We start from the raw sequence: 21752 nt of genomic DNA, 5'->3' as shown, positions 1-21752 counted from the left end.
TATTTCTTTGAACAAGCTTTCTGCTCCATTCTCCTTCTCTTCTCCCTCTGAAATACCTATAATCCTTATGTTGTATTTCCTAATTGAGTCAGATATTTCTGGGAGAGTTTCTTTATTTCTTTTTAGTCTTAGTTCTCTCTCCTCCTATATCCTAAGCATTTCTATATTCCCACCCTCCAGACTGCTAATTCTGTCCTCCATAATATCAGCCCTACTGTTCAGGGAGTCCAGATTTTTCTTTATCTCATCCATTGTGTTTTTCATCTCCAACATTTCTGATTAGTTCCTCTTCATAGTTTCAAGCTCTTTTGTGATGCAGCTCCTGAACTCGTTGAGTTGTCTATCAGTATTCTTTTTTAACTCGTTGAGTTTTTTAATGATAGCTATTTTGAATTCTTTGTCATTTAGGTTATAGATTTATGTGTCTTCAGGATTGATTTCTGGGTACTTGGTATTTTCCTTCTGTTCTGGAGATTTAATATATTTTTTCATACTGCTTGATGGCATATATTTGTGCCTCCACATAGAGAGAGAATTTGGTTACAGCTTCCACTCGCTGCCACTGAGGGGAGCGGGCAAGACCTGTGTAATCTGCACCCGCAAGGATCCCTTTCAGCTGTTCCTGGCCGAGCCTGGGCCACTCTTTGGGATTGCAGTGGCCCTGTGGGGTCTCCCACCGACTGTGGGAACAATCACATGGGGGCTCCGGATTGCTGCCGCCCGCTCCCACAGACTCACCTAGACTCACCCCCCCTTAGGGACTGCAGCAGTGTTACGGGCTTTCAAGGCAACCAGGAGCTTATTCACCCAGACTCACAGGTCTGCCACCGTCTGGTCCTAGGTTGTACCAGCTGTTGTGCTTGGTGGGTGGGGCCTCCCCACTGGGTCTGAGCCTGTGCCACTCGCTGCGACTGTAGTGGGATTGTGGACTCTCCCACTAGTTGAGAGAGTGATCACACAGGGGCTCAGGGCTGCTGTCACCTTCTCCACAGTCCCTCCAGTTGTACTGCCCCTTCGCAGCTGCTATGATACTGTGGACGTTTGTGGTAGCTGAGGGCACTCTTTTCCAGGCTGCAGATATGCCACCATCTCTTCCTAGGTCGCACCAGCCTTTGAGGTTGGTGGGCAGGGCCTCCCCTCTGGGATGGAGCCTGAGTCACTCCCTGGGGCTGTGGTGGGACTGTGGACTTTCCCACTGGACCCGGGAGCAATCGTGCTGGGACTGAGTGTTGTCTCACCCACTCCTGCAGTGCCGGTGGATCTCACTTGACCCTTCAGGGCCGCAGCAGAGCTATGGGTGTTTAAGGCAGCCAGCAGTTTGTTCACCCAGACTCGCAGCTGTGCTGCATCTGTTCCTACATCGCACCAGCCCTTGTGCTTGGTGGGCAGGGCCTCTCCACTTGGGCAGAGCCAGGTCACTCCCTGGGGCCATGGTGGGCCCGTGGATTTTCCCACTGGACCAAGGAGCAATCATGGGGTGCTCAGGGCTGCAGTCACCTGATTCCACAGTTGTACCAAGGCACATACCCACCCTCAGGGCCACTGCAGTGCTGTGAGCGCTTCAGCCAGGAAAGCAATCACTCGTGAGTAGTGAGCTGTCTGGGGGCTAAAGAGTTCTCACCTATGCCCACCTCCTCCCTGGGGGTAGTCCATCAACCTTCCAATGTATTAGCAGCACAGGTCTCTCCGGCATCCTGAAGTGCTGCGTGATTATCCTCCCTTGATTAATGAATGTCCATTTAGTTGTATTTCAAAGGAGGAGAGACAAAGGGAATTGCTCACTCCACCATGTTGCTGACATCACTCCTTCAGTGTTTTTTAAGGCTGGTTTTTCTTGTTCTTTTTTTTTTTTGAGGAAGATTAGCCCTGAGCTAACATCTACCACCAATCCTCCTCTTTTTGCTGAGGAACATTGGCCCTGACCTAACATCTGTGCCCATCTTCCTCCACTTTATATGTGAGATGCCTGCCACAGCATGGCTTGGTAAACAGTGTGTAGGTCCGCACCCAGGATCCAAATCAGCAAATTGGGCCACCGAAGCGGAACATGTGAACTTAGCCACTACACCACCAGGCCGGCCCCTCAGTGTTTTTTAAAAATAACACATGTATGTATGTATTTTAACTGGTGATTTATTTGGATTAAGATTTCCATTTTAGAGTCTGAATTATCAGTAATATAGGAAGACAGAAGAGAAACCAGTATGAAAGGTCAAGAGACAGTGAAAGTCCAAGATTTGAATGAGGTAAGAAATAAAAAGATATTTTCAGTTATGTTTTCCAATACAGGTGAAGCAAAGGCCATAAGGATGTTTAAGAATTACTAAAAATAGGCAAAAGGAAAAAAATACACTCCCAGGAAGGTTAAATCTACATCCTGTGATTGTGATCAGCGGTCACACAAAGCCTTCCAGGAGAAGTCAGTCAGCAGGGAGACCATTAAAAATGGATTTAGGATAAACCACTGTGTTGAAAGCATAAGGGTGATTTAAAGGTATTGTCTGACGAAAGAATAAATGTGAACATTCAGAGCAATCCAATGATATAAACTGCCATTTACAGATATTTTCTATACTCGAGGTGCCCATATGTACCTAGGCATTATTATCCCTATTTTTCAGATGAGGAAACTGAGGCCGATAAAAGTTGCATAACTGGCTCAGGGTCCCACTGTTGGTAAATTAGTAGGACAGGACTGGTAGGACTTGTTTCTGATATATCATTCTATGGTTCCCAGATTTGAGAGTATAGACGTGTCACTCTTGTGCTCCTCCCTGAATGGCTGATCCGCATATGCAGTTAGTTCACTAGGCAGGTTTGCTCTGCCAACGGAGAAGGGTCTGAGCTTGATGGCAGTATTAAGGAAATTGACTCAATTCTCACTCTGTAGTCACTAAACTACACTTTGACCTCAGTGTAATTTCCTAATAGGTTTTTGTACACAAGACCAAACACACTTTGGCAAGTCTGAATAGAGTAGATATTAAAATAAGGGTTAGACGACTCCTCTGGAGAGTTTATTAAACTAAGCACTAGATGGCTTCGCTGGTGAATTCTATCAAACATTCAAAGAAGAATTAATACCAGTCCTTCTCAAACTCTTCCAAAAATAGAAGAGGAGGGAACACTTCCAAACTCATTCTACAAAGCCAGCATTACCCTGATGCCAAAACCAGGCAATACATCAGAAGAAAATTACAGGCCAATTTCCGTAATAAACATAGATGCAAAAATCCTCAACAAAATATTGCAAACCAAATTCAACAGTACATTAAAAAGGATCATACACCATAATCAAGTGAATTTATTCCAGAGATGCCGGAATGGTTCAACATCCTCAAATCAATCAATGTGATACACCACATTAACAAAATGAAGGATAAAAATCATATGATCATCTCAATAGATGCAGAAAAAGCATTTGACAAAATTCAACATCCATTTATGATAAAACTCTCAACCATAAAAGCCATATATACAAGCCCACAGCTAACATCATAGTCAATGGTGAAAAGCTGAAATCTTTTCCTCTAAGATCAGGAACAAGACAAGGATGCCCACTCTTGCCACTCTGATTCAACATAGTATTGGGAGTCCTAGCTGAGCAATTAGGCAAGAAAAAAATAAATAAATAAAAGACATCCAAATTGGAAAGGAAGAAGGAAAACTGTCACTATTTGCAGATGACACAATATTAGATATAGAAAACGCTAAAGACTCCAGCAAAAAATTGTACAAATTCGGTAAACAAATTCAGTAAAGTTGCAGGATACAAAATCAATATACAAAAATCTGTTGCATTTCTATATACTAGCAATGAACTATCAAAAAGAGAAATTAAGGGGGCTGGCCCCGTGGCCGAGTGGTTAAGTTCGCGCGCTCCGCTGCAGGCGGCCCAGTGTTTCGTTGGTTCGAATCCTGGGTGCGGACATGGCACTGCTGATCAAACCACGGTGAGGCAGCGTCCCACATGCCACAACTAGAAGGACCCACAACAAAGAATATACAACTATGTACTGGGGGGCTTTGGGGAGAAAAAGGAAAAAAATAAAATCTTTTTTAAAAAAAAAAGAGAAATTAAGAGAACAATCTCATTTACAATTGAATCAAAAAGAATAAAATCCTAGGAATAAATTTAACCAAGGAGATGAAAGACCTGTACACTGAAAACTATGACATTAATGATAGAAATTGAAGAAGACACAAATAAATGGAAAGATATTCCATGCTCACGAATTGGAAGAATTAATACTGCTAAAATGTTCATACTACACAAAGCAATCTACAGATTCAATGCAATCCCTATCAAAATTCCAATGGCATTTTTCACAGAAATAGAACCATCCTAAAGTGTGTATGGGACCACAAAAGACCTGAATAGCCAAAGCAATCTTGAGAAAGAAGAACAAAGCTGGAGGCATCATACTTCCTGATTTCAAACTATATTACAAAACTATAGTAATCAGTATGATATTGGCATAAAAACAGACATCAATGGAATAGCATAGAGAGCCCAGAAATAAACCCACACATATATGGTTAATTAATTTATGGCAAAGGAACCAAGAATACACAATGGGGAATGGACAGTCTCTTCAGTAAATGATGTTGAGACAACTGGACAGCTGCATGCAAAAGAATGATACTCAACCACTATCTTACAACATAAAAAAAAAATCAACTGAAAATTGTTTAAAGACTTGAATGTAAGACCTAAAACTGTAAAACCTCTAGAAGAAAACATGAGCAGTATACTCCTTAACGTCTATCTTGGTGTTGACTTTTTTGATCTGACATCAAAAATAAACAAGTGGGACTACATCAAACCAAAAAGCTTCTGCACAGCAAAGAAAACCATCAATAAAATGAAAAGGCAACCTACTGGATGTGAGAAAATATTTGCAAATCATATATCTGATAAGGGGTTAATATTCAAAATATATAAAGAATTCATACAACTCAATAGCAAAAAAACAATCTGATTAGAAAATGGGCAGAGGATCTGAGTAGACATTTTTCCCAAGAAAACATACAGATGGCCAACAGGTACATGAAAAGGTGCTCAACATCTCTAACCTTCAGAGAAATGCAAACATAAACCACAATGAGATATCACCTCACACCTGTTATAATGTCTGTTATCAAAAAGACAAGAAATAACAGCTGTTGGCGAGGATGTGGAGAAAGGGGAACCCTTATGAACTGTTGGTGGAAATGTAAATTGGTGCAGCCACTATGGAAAACAGTATGGAGGTTCCTCAAAAAATTAAAAATAGAACTACCATGTGATCCAGCAATTCTACTTTTGGGTATTTATCCAAAGGAAATGAAAACACTAATTCTAAAAGATATACGCACCGCTATGTTCATTGCAGCATTATTTACAATAGCCAAAATGTGGAAACAACCTAAATGTCCATTGATGGATGAATGGATAAAGAAAAAGTGGTATACATACACAATGGGATATTATACCGCTATAAAAAAGAACGAAAACTTGCCATTTGTGACACCATGGATGGACCTTGAGGGCATTATGCTAAGTGAAATAAGTCAGACAGAAAGTCATAAATACCATATGATCTCACTTATATGTGGAATCTATTTTAAAAAATAACAACAAAAAAATGGGCTTATGGAGGTAGAGAACAGATTAGTGGTTGTCTGAAGCAGAGTTGGGGTTGGGAAAAATGGGTGAAGGGGGTCAAAAGGCACAAATTTCCAGTTATAACATGAATAAGTCATGGGGATGTAGTGTATGGCACAGTTAATAATACTGTATTTCTATATTTGAAAGTAGCTAGGAGAGAGGATCTTGAAAGTTCTTACCACAAGGAAAAAAAATTGTAACTACGTATAGTGACAGATGTTAACTGTACTATTGTGGTGACCATTTTGCAAAATATACAAATATCAAGTCATTATGTTGTACACCTGAAAATAACATAATGTTACGTGTCAATTATGCCTCAAAAGTAAGGGCCTATAAGTTAGAGTTGGTTTGAATCCCAGTGCTGACTGTGTGACCTTGGGCACATTACCTAATATATCCGAGCCTCACCCTCATCTCTGTAGAAAGAAGGTAATAATAGTTCCAATCTCATAGGGGTTCTGAGAAAACAACATGAGATAATGCGTGTAAAGCATTTACCATACTGTCTAACATATGGTAAGCACTAAATAAATAGTAGCTTGCTATTATTATTTTTTCATTTATTATTATTATCAATTGATTTGGTAAGATTTCAACAATACCTTATATTTAGTAGGTGCTTAAAATTTACAAAATACTTTCAAAATTAGATTTTAATCCTGCTGTAATGACTATAATGTATGTAGGACAAGTATTAGCTCCATTTTACAGTTGAGAAAACAGGCTTAGAGAGGAAAAAAACTGCATCTTGTGAGCTATGGTACCGTAAACTAGTTTTCCCAGCTTCGTGTCTCCCCTAGATGACTTTATAACTGTATTAGGCAGAGAATGTTTATTATCAGAATTTGTAGGAAACGTTATTATTGTATATAGAATTAATTGTGTAAAATACTTTTTGCAGATATTGAAAATGAGCCAAGAAAAAATTGAAATATTTGAAAGTGAGTTGTCAGAAGAAGGAGAAAGGAGAAAGCAATTGACATCTGATCTTAATACTGTACAGAAGGCTTTGAAAGTTGACAGTGAGGTATTTTGCCATTCAGGGTATTATTTTCCTCTTTTTGCATTCCCAATTTAGGGATTCCGTGTTGTCGTTTATTTTTATTTTAACATAAATTGTAGCTATAGAATTAGTAATAATGGGGTGACTGTTGTCTCCCCACACTGAGTTCCAGCATTAGCCAAAAAGAGTCCTTGAAGTGGCAGGTTTTTGATTGTGATGGTGGTCATGGAGTCATAGACTTGTCTGTCGTTTTCACCACTTGTGCTACCATCTTGCAAAGGTGTGTCAGGAGACATAACCAGCCTACATCTGGAAGAGAGACCTGGAAGTGAGTTCATGGAAGTCTAGATCACCAATTTAGAGGACTTAATCAGCTTGCAGGGTGGGTGAAAGCCAGTGCAATGCCCCAAATCCCATCCTGATGACCTACAGGGATTTTCCATGAAATGAGGTAGGAAATTGACACCACCTGGCCTCTTCCTGTGGCTCTGGGTGGCCACTCCCTACCTTCTCTCCTTTTGCCCAATGCCTTCCTCATCAACATTCTCCTCCCTCTCTGATCTCAAGGCTTTGGGGATATACCAAGTAGCTCCTCTCCTAATGTAAATTTTATATCACCTGCTCCCTTCATAGGGCACCACAGACTGACTCTCAGGCCCCAGTGACCCACCAGTCAAACACTGCATATTCCATGTCATCAATGTAGAAATTTGATAAAAATCTACATCTAACTAAAGTGTTTCCTTTCATGGATATGAAAAAAATCAGGATTAGAGGAAACCCTAGTTGATTAAGTAATTAAATATACATTATTAAGTTAGGCAGCATAATTTGTAATTAAGAACACAGAGTTTGAAGTCAGACAGTTTGAATCTCAGCTTGACCACTTCCTGGCTATGCGAATTTAGGCAGATCACTTAAGTTCTCTGAGACTCAGTTTCAATAACTTACCTCATGGGGTTGTCACAAGATTAAAGGTAAACCACATCACATTGTTCTATAAAAGGTAACTTTAAAAAAGATACATTTTAAAACAGGTAGTATAACTAATGCAGGAGTTGCTGAAGAATTTAGCTCTCTACAAGGCTTCTGTAAAGTAGAAATGACTCCAGAAACCCAGTCTTTCAACCTGTAAATAATAGAAACTACAAATGCTTGGTTTAATTAATTGATTTGAGTAAACTTTGTTTTAACTACTAAGAAAAGAGTCTGTCAGCCAGAAGGATAGGTTGAAGTATTCAAAACAAAAAAATTATCAGAGTCATTCAGAGATTCCTGTTTAGAAATATTATACCTTTAATGGGGAAAGTCTTATTTTATTCTACTAAATATCTTCATTTCTTAATCAGGAATTACAAAAATCAAAATCAGAACTTATATGCCTTTATCATGAAATTCAAAGTCTTCCAGGGGCAGCAGAAGACAGAGACCATTTTTTAATAGCATATGACCTGCTACAAAGAGAGAATTCTGAATTAAAAACGAAGGTGAGGCTGAATTATTAAGTATTAAATGTTCAAGGCATGAATACCTTTTATGAAGACAAGATAAAAGGAAATTAATTTTCAGTAAGAGATGACTTGGAAATTGAAGTTTCTTTTACTGTTATAGAATAAATTGCCATATAGTGTGGGTTATAAGTCAAGCTGTATTTCAGGATACATATTCAGACTTCAGACTTTTAGGATTAATCTATGAATTTTTTATCTTAAATCAACTTCCCAACACCTTAGTTTTTGAAGCAGATATTATAATGTAAAAGGTTTACTTAAAATTACGTATGGTCCAGCAATTCCACTTCTGGGTATCTATCCAGAAGAATTGAAAGCAGGGTCTTGAAGAGAGATTTTTACACCCATGTTCATAGCAGCATTATCCACAATAGCTAAAATGTGGAACAACTCAAATGTCCATCGATGGATGAATGGATGAGCAAATCATGATGTATACATAGAATGGAGTATTATTCAACCTTAAAAAGGAAGGAAATGCTGCAATTTGCTAAACGGATGATTCAGCATATTGACGGATGGATGAACATATGTGAACCTTAAGGACATTATCCTAAGTGAAATAAGCCAATCACAAAAAGACAAATACTATATGATTCCACTTATTTGAGGTACTTAGAGTAGTCAAAATCATAAAGACGGAAAATATAATGGTGGTTGCCAGGGAGAGGGAAGAACGAATGGGGAGTTATTGTTTAGTAGGTGGAAAGTTTGTTTTACAGGATGAAAAGAGTGATGGGGATGGATGATGGTGATGCTTCACAACAATGTGAATATATTGAATACTGCCGGACTTACACTTAAAAATGGTCCAGATGGTTAATTTTATGTTATGTGTGTTTTACCGCAAGAAAAATACAAAAACAAGCGAAAGTTTACTTAAATGTCTTGAACTTTAAAACAGAATCAAAGCGTCTTTCTCAGTTATACTGAAAATTACAGTCATTCTTAGAATTAGGAAAATGTTTAAATGTCCTGATCCCAATTTGTTCTCCAGGTATAAAAATGGCTGCCGGACCAGAGTTGATCCAACACTAGATAGAGACCTTGCCTATAGTGTAATTTCTAGAGTCGCACCTATTAAGTTATCACCAACTCCTAGGTGAAGATTCCCTTCCTCAATTGCTCTCTTGATCCTGATTAAAATGGTAGGAAAGAGTGAAGGCTTGAACGCAGCACTTAAAATAAACTGGGTTATATTTTAATACCACATGTTAGGTGGAGGACTAAATCAAGGCCTGATTTATCCTGTATGAAGTCGTTCCCCTGAAAGCAGGGAGCAAGGTGCTGAGGGACTGGGACATAGATCAAATAGCGTCTGCCTTAGGGAGAGAAATGTCCAGGACACAGAGTGTGCTGCCTGGGAGGGTAGATATGTAGGGCACAGCCTACATCTAAGCTTTGTTTGTGAGAGCTTGTCAGCAAGATGAGTTATCATCACACTATACGACTTGTCTTTTGAAATATCATGGGAAAATTTAACATCAAGGATGAACAGAGTGAGAAGAATGTAATATAAAAGCAAGAGATTCAGGGGCCAGCCACTGGCATAGTGGTTAAGTTTGTGCGTTCCACTTTGGTGGCCCAGGGTTCACAGGTTTGTAATCCTGGGTGCAGACCTACACATCGCTCATCAAGCCACGCTGTGACGGCATCCTACATACAAAATAGAGGAAGACTGACACAGATGTTAGCTCAGGGACAACCTTCCTCACCAAGAAAACCCCAAGAGATTCAGATCACTATCCTGGTAATCTGGCTTTCTTTGTCTCTCTTTTTAAAAACTTTTTATTTTGAGAGAATTTCAAACTTAAAGGTTGCAAAAATAGCACAAAGAATTCCCATATACTTTCACCCCTCCAAATGTTAACATAGTATCATTTATTTTATCATCCTCTCTCTCTCTCTGTGAGTGTGCACATGCGCGTGCACACACACACACACTTTCTTTTCTGAACCCTTTGAGAGTAAGTTGGAGACATAATACTCTTTTACCACTAAATATTTCCATGTATATTTGCTAAAATGACATCTCCTTATCACAGTACAAGTCTCAAAATCAAGAAATTAACATTAGCATAGTAGTGTTATCTAATCTGCAGCTCAAATTCAAGTTTTACCAATTGTTATACCATAGCAAAAGAAGAGCAATTTTTTTCTAGTCCAGAATCCAATTCAGGATCATACATTGCATTTAATTGTCACCTCCCTGTAGCTCCTTTAATCTGCATTAGTTCCTCAGCCTGTCTTTCTTGTTCATTAGTTTGATATTTTTGAAGAGCATAGACCATTTACTTTGAAGAATGCCCCTCAATTTGGATTTGTCTGATGTTTCTCCACAATAGAATTCAGGTTACCTATTTTTGGCAGGAATCCTACAGAAGCAATGTTGTGTCCTTCTCAGTGCATTATATTACGAGACACATGATATCCTTTTGTTCTGTTACTAGTGATGTTAACTTTGATCATTTGGTTAAGGTACTATCTGCCAGATTTCTCCACTGTAAAGTTATTATTGTTCCCTTTGCAATTGATAAATAACTTGTGGGAAGATACTTTGAGACTATATGTATTCTGTTTCCCATCAAACTATTACTCATTAAAAGTTTCTGTTTTGAATCTCTAATTCTTTAATTATATTCCAGTTTCTCTTCAGAACAGAGTGCTTTAAACCTAAACATAGTCTTGCTAAGAGTAGCTAAAAAATTGTATCTTGTATCTTATGTATTTGCTAAAGCCCCTGTTTTGTAGCTGTTGTTTTCTCTGGGTTACAATACCTAGATGCTTGGTAACAGAGTTCTAGAGCTCGAAGGGGTATGATCATGTAGGCCAGCTTCCTCAGGTAACAGATAAGAACACCAGGCTCAGGGATATTAAACAACTGCCAAGTTGCCTGGCGATTCTCAGCCTAAGCTCTGCCCTGCCTATGCTAGGGCCTCAAGCAAAAGTGCAACAATCAACTTAATATTTTAAGGTCCTTAAACATGGCCGATTATTAGCTTGAGCTATGTCACTACGATAACATTTTTATAGGGAAGAGCCTGAGGAGCAGAGTTGGTCCTGTTCCACAACATCTGTGTTGTAAATGTCCTGTGGATTTAACTTCCTTCCTGGCACAGAGCAAAGCCGCCCACTTAAGATGTACACCAGCTTTGTCACGTGAGAAGCCAGAAGACCTAGGAGATGCTTAGTCTTCATGTCAGCATCCTCTTCAGAAACCTTCAGCGGTTCTCAATTTGCTATAACATCAAGTCTAAATTCTGTTTGGCTTTCTTTACTTCTTAAGAAACTAACATTTATTATCTGTAATGTTTAAATTTTTACAATGACCATAAAAATCAGCAATTAAGTAACATTTTGGAATCTGTTGTCCTGCTTAGAAAAGTAATACAAGCTCATTAAGAAAATTCTTGTCTTTCAAGTCCCTTCATAATCTGACCCCTCCCCTCAATCTTGCCTTGTTTCCTCAGCTCCTCATCTTGTAGCCTCTACTCCAGAAAGACCATCCTCCTCACTTCTGCACAAATACTCTGGACTCAGGTCCACAGTAGTGCCTTTGACAATATTGCTCAGGCTTAAAATGTGCTGTAATCTCTTCTTCACCTGTCCACATCTTCCCACTCCCTAAGGCCCAGTTCAAGACTAACCTTCTCCCCTGGAGAGGTTATAGTGTGTAAAAGATTAAATGGATTTATGAGATTATAATCCGTATCACACCCTGTAGTTTCTCTTCAGAGAATTGTGAAGGCCTAGGAAACCAAACAAAGGGATCTCTTAAAGTGACTTAAATTGATCTTTAGAGTTAAATCCATTGTGGTGTTAGAATCAAACATAGTAACCACAGAAACTGCCTTTTCAGAGGCTCAGAATGGGAGTCAGACAGGTTGTCGCCTATCTTAGTGCAAAACTTTGATGGGTATCCATCTTCCATTCTTAGAACTATCCCCCACCCACCCTTTCTTCTGCCTTCTGGAGGTGTTTCTTCATTTTATGTGAAGATACAAAGAGCACACTTTGAGGAAAGGAATCTGTTGGTCCAAAAAATACCCAGAACGAATGTTTTACTAAGTCGCACGACAGAGCAGCAACTCTCAAAGCGTCCACTTGCATCAGAATTACCTGGGAGACTTGTTTAAAGCGAGAAGCTCCAATTCCCAGCCCAGACCCCTGGCTCTGAATCTCAGGGGTCGGGAGGGGATGTGAGACTGCATTTTTGAACTCCTCAGTTGATGCCATTTTACATTAAAGTTTGAGAATCACAGTGATAGTCTGGTTCAGGTGTCTCCAAACAAGTAGAATCAGACTGGAAGATATTTGTTCTCTGTAACGTATATCTAATATTCTGTTTAATGTTTTCATGAGCAATGTGTAGCTTTTATGAACCAATAAAGTACACTGGAAATTTGAATACGAAAATGTGTGATCATAATGTGAAACTCTATAGACCTCATCTTCGGCTTGTTAAAAGGTAGAACAAAACCCTAAATGGCGCTTTTAGAACACAAGCCCAGAGGCCAAAAAATACTCTTTTTTAAAACCAAGAACTTACACACCCTTATGCCTATGGTAAAAATGGATTAAATTGTGTAATAACTGCAAAGTATTAACCTGGAAAAAGACTTCAATTTGGATGTCAATTTATATTATTTAAGCCAATCGTGATTGAAGCATTTAATAGAATCAATACACTTTTGTCGCATCATTCATAAGAGTATGCAAAATGGAATATTTGTCTTTTCACTTAACTTTACAGGTCTTGAGGCTGTCACAAGAGTTCGAACAGTTAAATCATTTTACTGTAGGGAGAAAGACTCCAGCTGATAATTTAATTACAAGTGAAAATATCTGTAAAGATCTTGTGTCTCACATACCAATTTTGGAAGTAGAGATTCAAAGCCCAAAGGAAGAGAAAGTGGAACTCTGGTAAATTGAGAAAATTCATGTCACATTAATTATTTGGGGGGTACATTTTATTTGGCTTGATCATTATAAGTATTTGACATTCATTTCCAAATGATGTGCGTGGAAAAATTAGTTATAAGCATTCCCCAAAGAGTTTGTCTTTTGATATGTTATATTTTTAACTGTTTTTCTTGCGTTTAAAGATAAATATATGCACCTTTTCTTTTTGTTGAGGAAGATTAGCCCTGAGCTAACATCTGCCACCAATCTTCCTCTTTTGCTGAGGAAGACTGGCCCTGAGCTAACATCCGTGCCCATCTTCCTCTACCGTATATGTGGGACACCTGCCAGAGCATGGCTTGACAAGTGGTGCATAGGTCCATGCCTGGGATCTGAACCAGCAAACCCCAGGCCACCAAAGCGAAACGTGTGAACTTAACCACTGCACCACCAGGCCAGCCCCAATAAATACATGCTTTTTATAGAAAATTTGGAAAGCAGGGAAAAGTATAAGGAGATTATGGTAACCCATAATTTCTACCAGGAAGAGATGTTAACATCCTAATTTTTCTGTTTTGTCTTTTATCTGTACACATACATATATATGGGTTGTTTTTTTTTTTTTTTTTACATAATTAAGACTATACTCTTCAGAGAGTTGTGTTTTTTGCTGTTTTTATTTAACATTGTATCTTATAATTGTTTTGAGGACGTTTTTCTTTCTTCCTTGTTTCTTAATCTTGCCCTCTAACTCTTGTATTTCTACTTTTTTTCACCAAAAGTATCTTTCACAGAAACTTTTGAGGCTTGGGCAAATGCATTACTCTGTTTTGGCACAAAAACAAATGCAATAAAATTTTGTCTGGGCAAAAGCCCAGAACTAGACCATCGAAAGGAAACAATAGATATCAATTTTGACTTATCTACCTTACTAAAGGATAATCATCAATGAACTGGGAAAATATGGTCTTGGTGTAGTCATATTTATGTCTTTGCAAATCTTCTACAATAGAAGGAGATTGTTTTTCCGCTTTGGGGCCCCTGAATTTATGCCTACTTAAAAATTGCTTTTACCTTTAGAGTGGGCTCTGAGTCCAAGATTCACACTCATGAAACCCAGTTGCAGAAGTGGGAAGAGCATATTGGAGAGACTGTGGGGAGCAGGTGTGATAGTGGTCGGAAGACCAGAGAGCCGAGAAGCTGGGTCACAGCATCTAGGTTTGCTGTAGGGAAAGAAGAAAGTCTGGTTCTTGAGCACTGGAACAGTGTATTACAGGATTTCTGAGGGAGATTGTTCTAGTATCTCTATATTAGATGAATTGGAGAGGAAAGACAGACCAAGTAATCCAGATATAAGCCACTGATGAAGAGATAGGGGCCTAGATTGACTAAGAGGCAATGGAGAGGAAATGGCCAATCTGAATGCTTTTCAGAGAAGGAGTTGACATTAACGATCAAAGCTGACAAAAATCCACCCAGTTGATTTGGGATAACTGGCAGGAATACTTGCCACAGGGAGCAAGGCTGTGGCCTTAATTCATTTGGAGGTGGGGGACGTTGCCATGAAAAAGATACTGGGCTTCTCTATAAAGAGCTTCTTGCTGTCACCCGTTTCCACAACTTGGTCCAAACTGCTTCCCATCCCTGGGACTGTGAGAAGTCTATATATCTTCCTATGCTTCCCTTTCTCCTCTTCTCGTAATGTTCCCCTGCTTGCTTTTCTCCTGTGCCCCACTTCACAGACTCCACTTATCTCAGAGCCATCACACAATCACATTCAATAATAAATTGAGTATCTACCGTGTGCCAGGTACTGTAGGTAGATACTGGGAATACAAAATAAGACGCAGTTCCTACCCATATGGTACATAAAGCCTGATGGGGGAAGTCAGACAGTTAAACAAGGGAATATTGGATACTAGAGGAGAACAAAGGAGGGGCCCCAGCTCAGGCTATAAACCAGAAAATATTCTTAAAGGAAATGGCAAACTGAGCCCTGAAGTATGAGTAATCAAGAACCAAGCAAAGAGATGGGAGAGTAATATTCAGGGGGATAGGACATGTGCAAGGGAAAGCATGATTTGTTTGAGGACCTAAAAGTGACCTCAGTGCTGCTATATAGCATAGAATGTGAAGAGAGGAAATGGGGAAGGAGATGATGAGAATGAAGAGGTAGTCAGGGAGTCCATCATGAAGGAACACGAATGCCTCCATTAGGGAGTTTGACAGTAGGAAACTACTGCAGGGGTTAGTAACATAGGAGAGACAAAAACAGATTTGTGCTTTAGAAAAATCACTCTGCTTGCTTGTGTGAAATTGATTGTGGGTACAAGAACTAGGATAGCAAGACCAGTTAGGAGGCTGTTATTGTAATCTAGGTGAGAGATGATGGTGTTTGTGGGGATGGAGAAAAGGGAATGGAATTGAGAGGAGGTAGGATGAACAGGACTTAGGGATTGATGAATATAGGAAGCAAGGAAGAAGGTAAGGTAGGTAGAGGCTTGAGTATAGGAACAAGCTAAGGAAGACTTCTAAGTTTCTGATTTGATGGTGTCATTCACTGAGTTAAGGAACATAGTTTTGAGGGAGGAGAGAACATATTGACATGTCTTTGGAACAGTCATGTGGGGATGTTCAACAAACAAGTGGATTTATGGGTTTGGAGCTCAGGAGAGAGTCCTGGGCTGGAGAGAAATTTGAGAATCATCAATAAGTAAATGGTCGCAAAAGTCATGTGATAGTTGAAATGGTCCCATATGTTGCTTAATAAAAGCACCTGAAGGCAGAAACCTAAGGAAAACCTCTCTATAAGAGACAAAAAGAGTACCCCCAAAGGTAACTGAGACAAAAGAGCCAGAGAAATAAAGTCAGGAAAGTGTGTGTCACAGAAGCCAGATTAGAGAGTATTTCAAGAAGGAAGGAATAGTCGATAGTGTCATATACTGTCAAGAATTCAAATAAAATAAGGGGAAAAAAGTGACTACTAAATTTAACAATAAGAAGGTGATTGAGGACTTTAATAAGAGTACTTCCAATGAAGGACAGAAAACATTGCTTTCCAGATCCCATCTCCTGGGATGGTGAATGGGAGTGAACTAAGGAGGGCATAGGGGATGAGGAAGTGAAAATGCAGAGTGTAGATAATGCTTTCCAAAAGTTTTGGTTGTGAAGGGGAGAAGAGAATATAGAGCTGAGGTAAGGGGAAATTTGTGTACGCTTAAATGTTGGTGGGAAAGAGTCTCCAGGTGGACCGGTTAGGATTCAGAACACCAGGAGATGGACTAGCCTTGGTCAGGAGGTAGGCCGCCTTGTCCATCGTAGCAGGAGGAAGAATGGGAAGATCAACAGAGATCCAAGTGAGTTTTTGACTTGAGAGGGACTCAGAGGACTTATTCAAGTATTTCTGTGTCCTCTGTGAAGTAGGAAGCAAAGCCACCTGAGGAAAGTGAGAGAGGAATAGAACCATTAGAGTTTATCACAGTGTGAAAAAAGTTTGAAATAACCACTGTGCAGAATGGAAAAGAAAGCTGACTGTGCAGAGCAGGTAGTGTTGAGGCCCAGTTATGGCCAGAAACCCTGAATTTGTATGGCATCTGTCTTTGGGAGTATATGACATTCTTTAGCAACATTTAGTATAGGCATGAGAAGACAGCTGGATTTATCCAGAATTGAGGTTTTGCTGCCTGAGTGCAGTGGAAGGACAATGGGGCAAGAGAGTTGAACATTTTATTTAGACAGTGATTAAAATAATGAACTCTAGACTCCACATTGGACAATGAAGCAAGTAAAGGGAGCTGACAGAAAAAGAGACTAGGAATTGAAGGTACTTATGATTGCACTGAGAACAAATTATGTAAAAAGAAAAAGCTGGAATCTGGATATCCAATTTTAGTATTTCAGAAGTGAAGCAGTTACTGATGATATAACCCATAGTGATGTTATACAAGTAGTTGGCAAAGTGGGAGAGACGAGAAGGTAATTGGAAATAAGGAGACTGAGGAAGTGAGATGTCAAGTTGGTGGGTGATCTCTATGGACCTTGGATTCTTCCAGGATGATGGCAGGACTTGAGGTGAAGAAGACGCCAGAGAGCCATGAGCCAAAATCTTCAATTGAAGAGAAGTAGAGAGTGTTACAGCACGCCTAGCATGGTCCCATGCACATAGAAGCTGCTCAGTAAGCCAAATTGATTGATTCTTGTAGTACATCTCTTCTACTAGATTTTAAGCTACTTTAAGATAATGGACTATGTCTTGTTCTTCTGTTGTTTATAGTGCTTTTGTTATAGAGTAATGGAATCTTAGAATAGGAGGGACCTGCAGGAGATCTTCTAACCGTGGTTTTCAAACTTCTACCTTCCAAAACTTTAGGAGCTCTATAGAAGGGGCTCAGAAACGACCTTGGGAGATGAAGAGAGACTGATGAGTGAGATCATGAGCCCTCCGCTCCCATATCAGCCGGAGAAGATCCACTTTATCTGTTTCATATGTGGAGTTCTATGTAAGATTTTACTTCAAGAAAGGGTCCACAGCTAAAATAAGTTTGAAAACCACTGGTATTTAGCTAAGTCTTCTCTTTTCACAGAAGAGGGCTCTGAGACCAAGAGAACTGAGATGACTATTTCAGTCACAGTCACATACTTAGCAAGTTATTAGCAGGACTACGTGAGGTCCCAAATCTCCTAACTCTGAGTCAGGAGAAGTTACCACTTCATCTGCTTTGGAGAGAACATCGTCACAAATATCCCAAGGACAAGAAGGTGCTGGGACACTTGTTTTTTAGGTCAATGAGCTTTATGGTGTTAAAAAATTGCTCAGGACTGACTTAGTCTCTGTATGTGCACAACACGGGAGAGGGATAGGAGGAAGAGTGAAGCCTAGTCCATCTTGTTCTGGACTGTCTCCAGTGTCGAGAACAATGCCTGACACATAGGAGGTACTCAAAAAATATTTGAATGAATGAAATTTTTGCCCTACTCCCATTATGTACTTTCAGCTGAACCCCAAGTTGTACTTCCAATAGCAGCCCCAAGCTTCCAGAGCCCAGCTGATCTCAGCCTGGGTTTGCTTCATTAGGAAGCTTGAGCCAGAACAGCTGGTAGCTTCTTCTTGCCCTTAATGCCTAATGAGCTTTATTTTTTCTAACACACTCTCATTCACCGTCCCATTGTATCCTTACTACCTTTATCAAGAATTTTTTGATATATGTTCAAGTTGATTTTCATTTCCAGTTCAACTTGACAGTGAATTTAGATCCATTTCACAGACTGATGTATTTTTCCTTTTTCTCCAAATTATTCCTTCTTCAGTCCAATCCATTCAGTGAATAGTCCCTCCATTTACACAGTTGATCAAGCCAAAAACTAGGAGTCACCATTGGTTCCTCCCCACCTCTAACCCATCAACAAATCCTATCAGTTCTACCATGAAAATATAAAATATTTAATCTACCTATTTCCATCTATATCTCCACTGCTACTACTCTACTCCATGGCACTAGTATTGCTCACTCGGACCTATCACAATACCTTCCTAACTGGCTTCTCTGCTTCCATACCTCTTTCCCAATCCATTCTCCAGGGAGCAACCAAAATGGTCTTTTAAGAATGCAAATTGAATAATAACACTCCCTCTCTTAAAAACCTCTCAATGGCTTCCCATTGCACTTAAAATAAAATCTAAACCCTGACCATGACCAATAAGGCCCTCTGAGATTTGGCCTCTGCCTACCTCTCCAATTCCATCATTGTGCCATTCCCCACCTTGTTCATCATGCAGACTTTCAGATCCTCTGCTTCCCTCCTGCTTTGCCTGCTCCTTAACCCTTGGCCCTATTCTATTCTAATTCTAACTAGTCTATTCTCCATTTGTATAAGTTTTTCATTTCAAGAATGTTATATAAATGTAACCATGCAATATGTAATCTTTTGAGGTTGGCTTTTTTCACTCAAGCTAATTCTCTAGAGCTCTTCTAGGTTATTGTGTGTATCAGTAGTTGGATCCTTTTGATTGCTGAGTGGTGTTCTCTCTGTTGTTTGGATTGGGTAATTTCTATTGTTCTGTCTTCAAGTTCACTGATTCTTTTCTCTGTCCCCTCTATTCCACTGTTGATTCCATCCATTGAGTTTTTCAATTTTGGTTATTGAATTTTTCAGTTCAAAAATTTCCATTTGGTTCTTCCTTAAATATTCTATTTCTTTGCTGAGACTTTCTAGTTCTTTTCTATTTTTTTTCTTTTCTTTTCTTCTTCTTTTCCCCAAAGCTCCCCAGTACATAGTTGTATATTCTAGTTATAGGTCCTTCTGGTTGTGCTATGTGGGACACCACCTCAGCATGGCTTGATGAGTGATGCCATGTCCGTGCCCAGGATCTGAACTGGTGAAACCCTGGGCCACTGAAGCAGAGCACGCAAACCCAACCGCTCGGCCATAGGGCTGGCTCCTCTAGTTCTTTTCTGAGACTATTTTTTCATTTGTTTCAAGTGTGTTCATAGTTACTCATTGAAGCATTTTTACAATGGCTGATTTAAAATCTTTTCCAGATAATTCTTGATTTTCTCATCTATTGTTGCCTTTTCTCATTCATGTTGAGATTCCTTTGGTTCTTGGTATGATGAGTAATTTTAGATTAAAAATGAATATTTTGGGTATTATGTTATGAGGCTGTAGATCTTATTTAAACCTCCTGTTTATATGGCTTCTTCTGACACCAATCTGGCAGTGGAAGCTGGTGCTCTCTCATTACCACCCCAGGTTGGGTAGAAGTCCAGGTTCCCCACTCAGTCTCCATGGACACCCAAGGAAAGAAGGGCTCCTCATTACTGCCAATGAGGATGGGAGTTCCTACTCCCCACTAGGCCTCTGCTTATACTGTTCTGACTGTGAGGGGGAAGAATGCCTTGTTATTGCTCCCCCCTTTGCCCCCGTGATATCATGAGGAGGATGGGCATGGGTGGTCTTGTTACACTGGGTGGTGGTGAAAGTCTTGACTCTCCATAGGCCTCCTCAGACATCACCCCAGTGGAAAGGGACAAGGATGCCTCCTTACTGCCAGGTAGGAATGAAAGTCCAGACTCCCCATATCTGTTACTGCCTGGCAGGGATGAAAGTCCCTGCTCCCTATTGGCCTCTGACACCACCCTAGTGGGGAATTTTGGGTGTCTCATTATAGCCTGGTGAAGGTGGAAGTATAGGCTCCCAGCTTGACCTTTGCTGACATGGGTGGGGATGGGGACCACAGTTTTTTCTGTGGTGTTTGACTGGAGTAAAGTGAGTATTGTCCAAAAGGTTTTTTCTTGCTTGGCTTTCCATTTCCTGGTCTTCTATCTAGTGAGAACAGGCTTTCGTCTGTGCTTCTTGGTGTTGTCTGGGTTGCCAGCTTCTTCAGCTCCAAGTCCTGGATATATGAGGCCAAAAGAAAACCCAGGACACTCAGCCATGTCATTCCTCAGGTCTGGAGTTTCCTAACTGGTCTAACTTCTTTCCACCTTTCAGAGTCTTCTTATGTTTGTTTTATATATAACGCCCAGGGTTTTTAGTTGCACTTGGTGGGAGAAATAGGGAAAAGTATGTCTAGTCCATCTTCCTAGAAGCAGTTTTTCCATTTTTAAAAATATAACATAAATGTTTGCATTTTCCCAGTCTTCAAGTGTATCTAGCTTTCATTGGATTAGGAAAAGGAAAAGGGTTTATGGAGGATAGAAAAAAATCATTGTTATTTTATCAGAAATTTATTTTTAAGACATTTCACTCTATCTCCTATTGTTGTGAATCATTTGAATATATCATCTTTAAAAGACTGCTGAGTTCAAAATAAAATATTTAATTCTTTTTATATACAGTGTTAAAGGAATTTTAAAAGGAAAAAAACTTCCCTAGACACAATTTTTCCCCTGTTCCCTTCTGGTTTATATATATATATTTTTTCTATAGTATGTATTATGTTTATATACCTATACATACATATATATTGTTTATTGTTCCACCATTTTACTTTAATAGGTATTTTTCATGTTGATGAATAGTCTCTATACCACTTTCAGGTTGATTTAACTTTAATCCTCTTAGCCATTTCCATGTCTCCATTTAGTCACTGTTTTAAATAGCATGGTTATGAGCATTATTATACATTCAGCTTTTTTCTTCTTCTGAGTTATTTTATGGCAGTAGGTTCATTGGTATGCAATTATTCAGTCTGAAAGGATCTGAACATTTTTATGGCTCTTGATCTGTATTGCCAAATTGCTTTCTTGAAGAATTTGAGCACCAACTATAATTTGTGAAGCATGCTGTGCTAGGCTCTGAGGTACCTGAAACAAGATTAAGGGAGTAAAAACAAAATTGGCATGTTTGTGTTCACTCTACTTTCCATCCACACTCTCCAACATGCCGTCGAAGGTGCATTCCTCTGCTTGATGTACGTGGCTCATATGGTTTTCCTCCTTCCTCTCTGGCTTCTCAGCCTCCTCTTCATGCTCCCATTCCCCTGATTGTTTTCCTTACAAGTCTTTAGGCTCCTGTCTAGAATGATCTTCCTCCTCTCACTTTCCCCCTTCTCCCTGGCTCATCTCATCCAATCCCAAAGTTTCTGCTCACGTCCTTCTGTACCTGGCTCTTCGCCGCTGGCATCTCTCCAGTCTACGTCCACATTCCCGCTTCTTGATCTACCATCCACATTCCCATTTGC

At 39.6% G+C, this 21752-nt stretch overlaps 1 protein-coding gene across 21 annotated transcripts in view; it reads left to right on the top strand.

Moving 5' to 3' along the window:
• CCDC30 (coiled-coil domain containing 30) overlaps positions 1–21752 on the top strand; it is a 139145-nt gene that overhangs the window by 55462 nt on the left and 61931 nt on the right. For 10 of the 21 annotated variants that reach the window (XM_070609972.1, XM_070609978.1, XM_070609970.1 and 7 more), the window contains 3 exons: positions 6555–6680; positions 8006–8143; positions 12921–13090. The exons of 3 other annotated variants lie outside the window; for them this stretch is intronic. In XM_070609972.1, coding sequence (XP_070466073.1) covers positions 6555–6680; positions 8006–8143; positions 12921–13090 — 434 coding nt within the window. Of the gene's footprint in view, positions 1–2147; positions 2247–6554; positions 6681–8005; positions 8144–12920; positions 13091–17121; positions 17245–17438; positions 17569–17652; positions 17828–21752 lie in introns of those variants that run through there. 8 more of the 21 variants (XM_008529733.2, XM_070609984.1, XM_070609979.1 and 5 more) reach the window with 7 other exon arrangements.

This window comes from Equus przewalskii, chromosome 2, assembly GCF_037783145.1.
Source record: "Equus przewalskii isolate Varuska chromosome 2, EquPr2, whole genome shotgun sequence".
Taxonomy (NCBI): Eukaryota; Metazoa; Chordata; class Mammalia; order Perissodactyla; family Equidae; genus Equus; species Equus przewalskii.
Note: the sequence above shows the minus strand (reverse complement) of the source record. Positions and strands in the feature narration are given on the sequence as shown.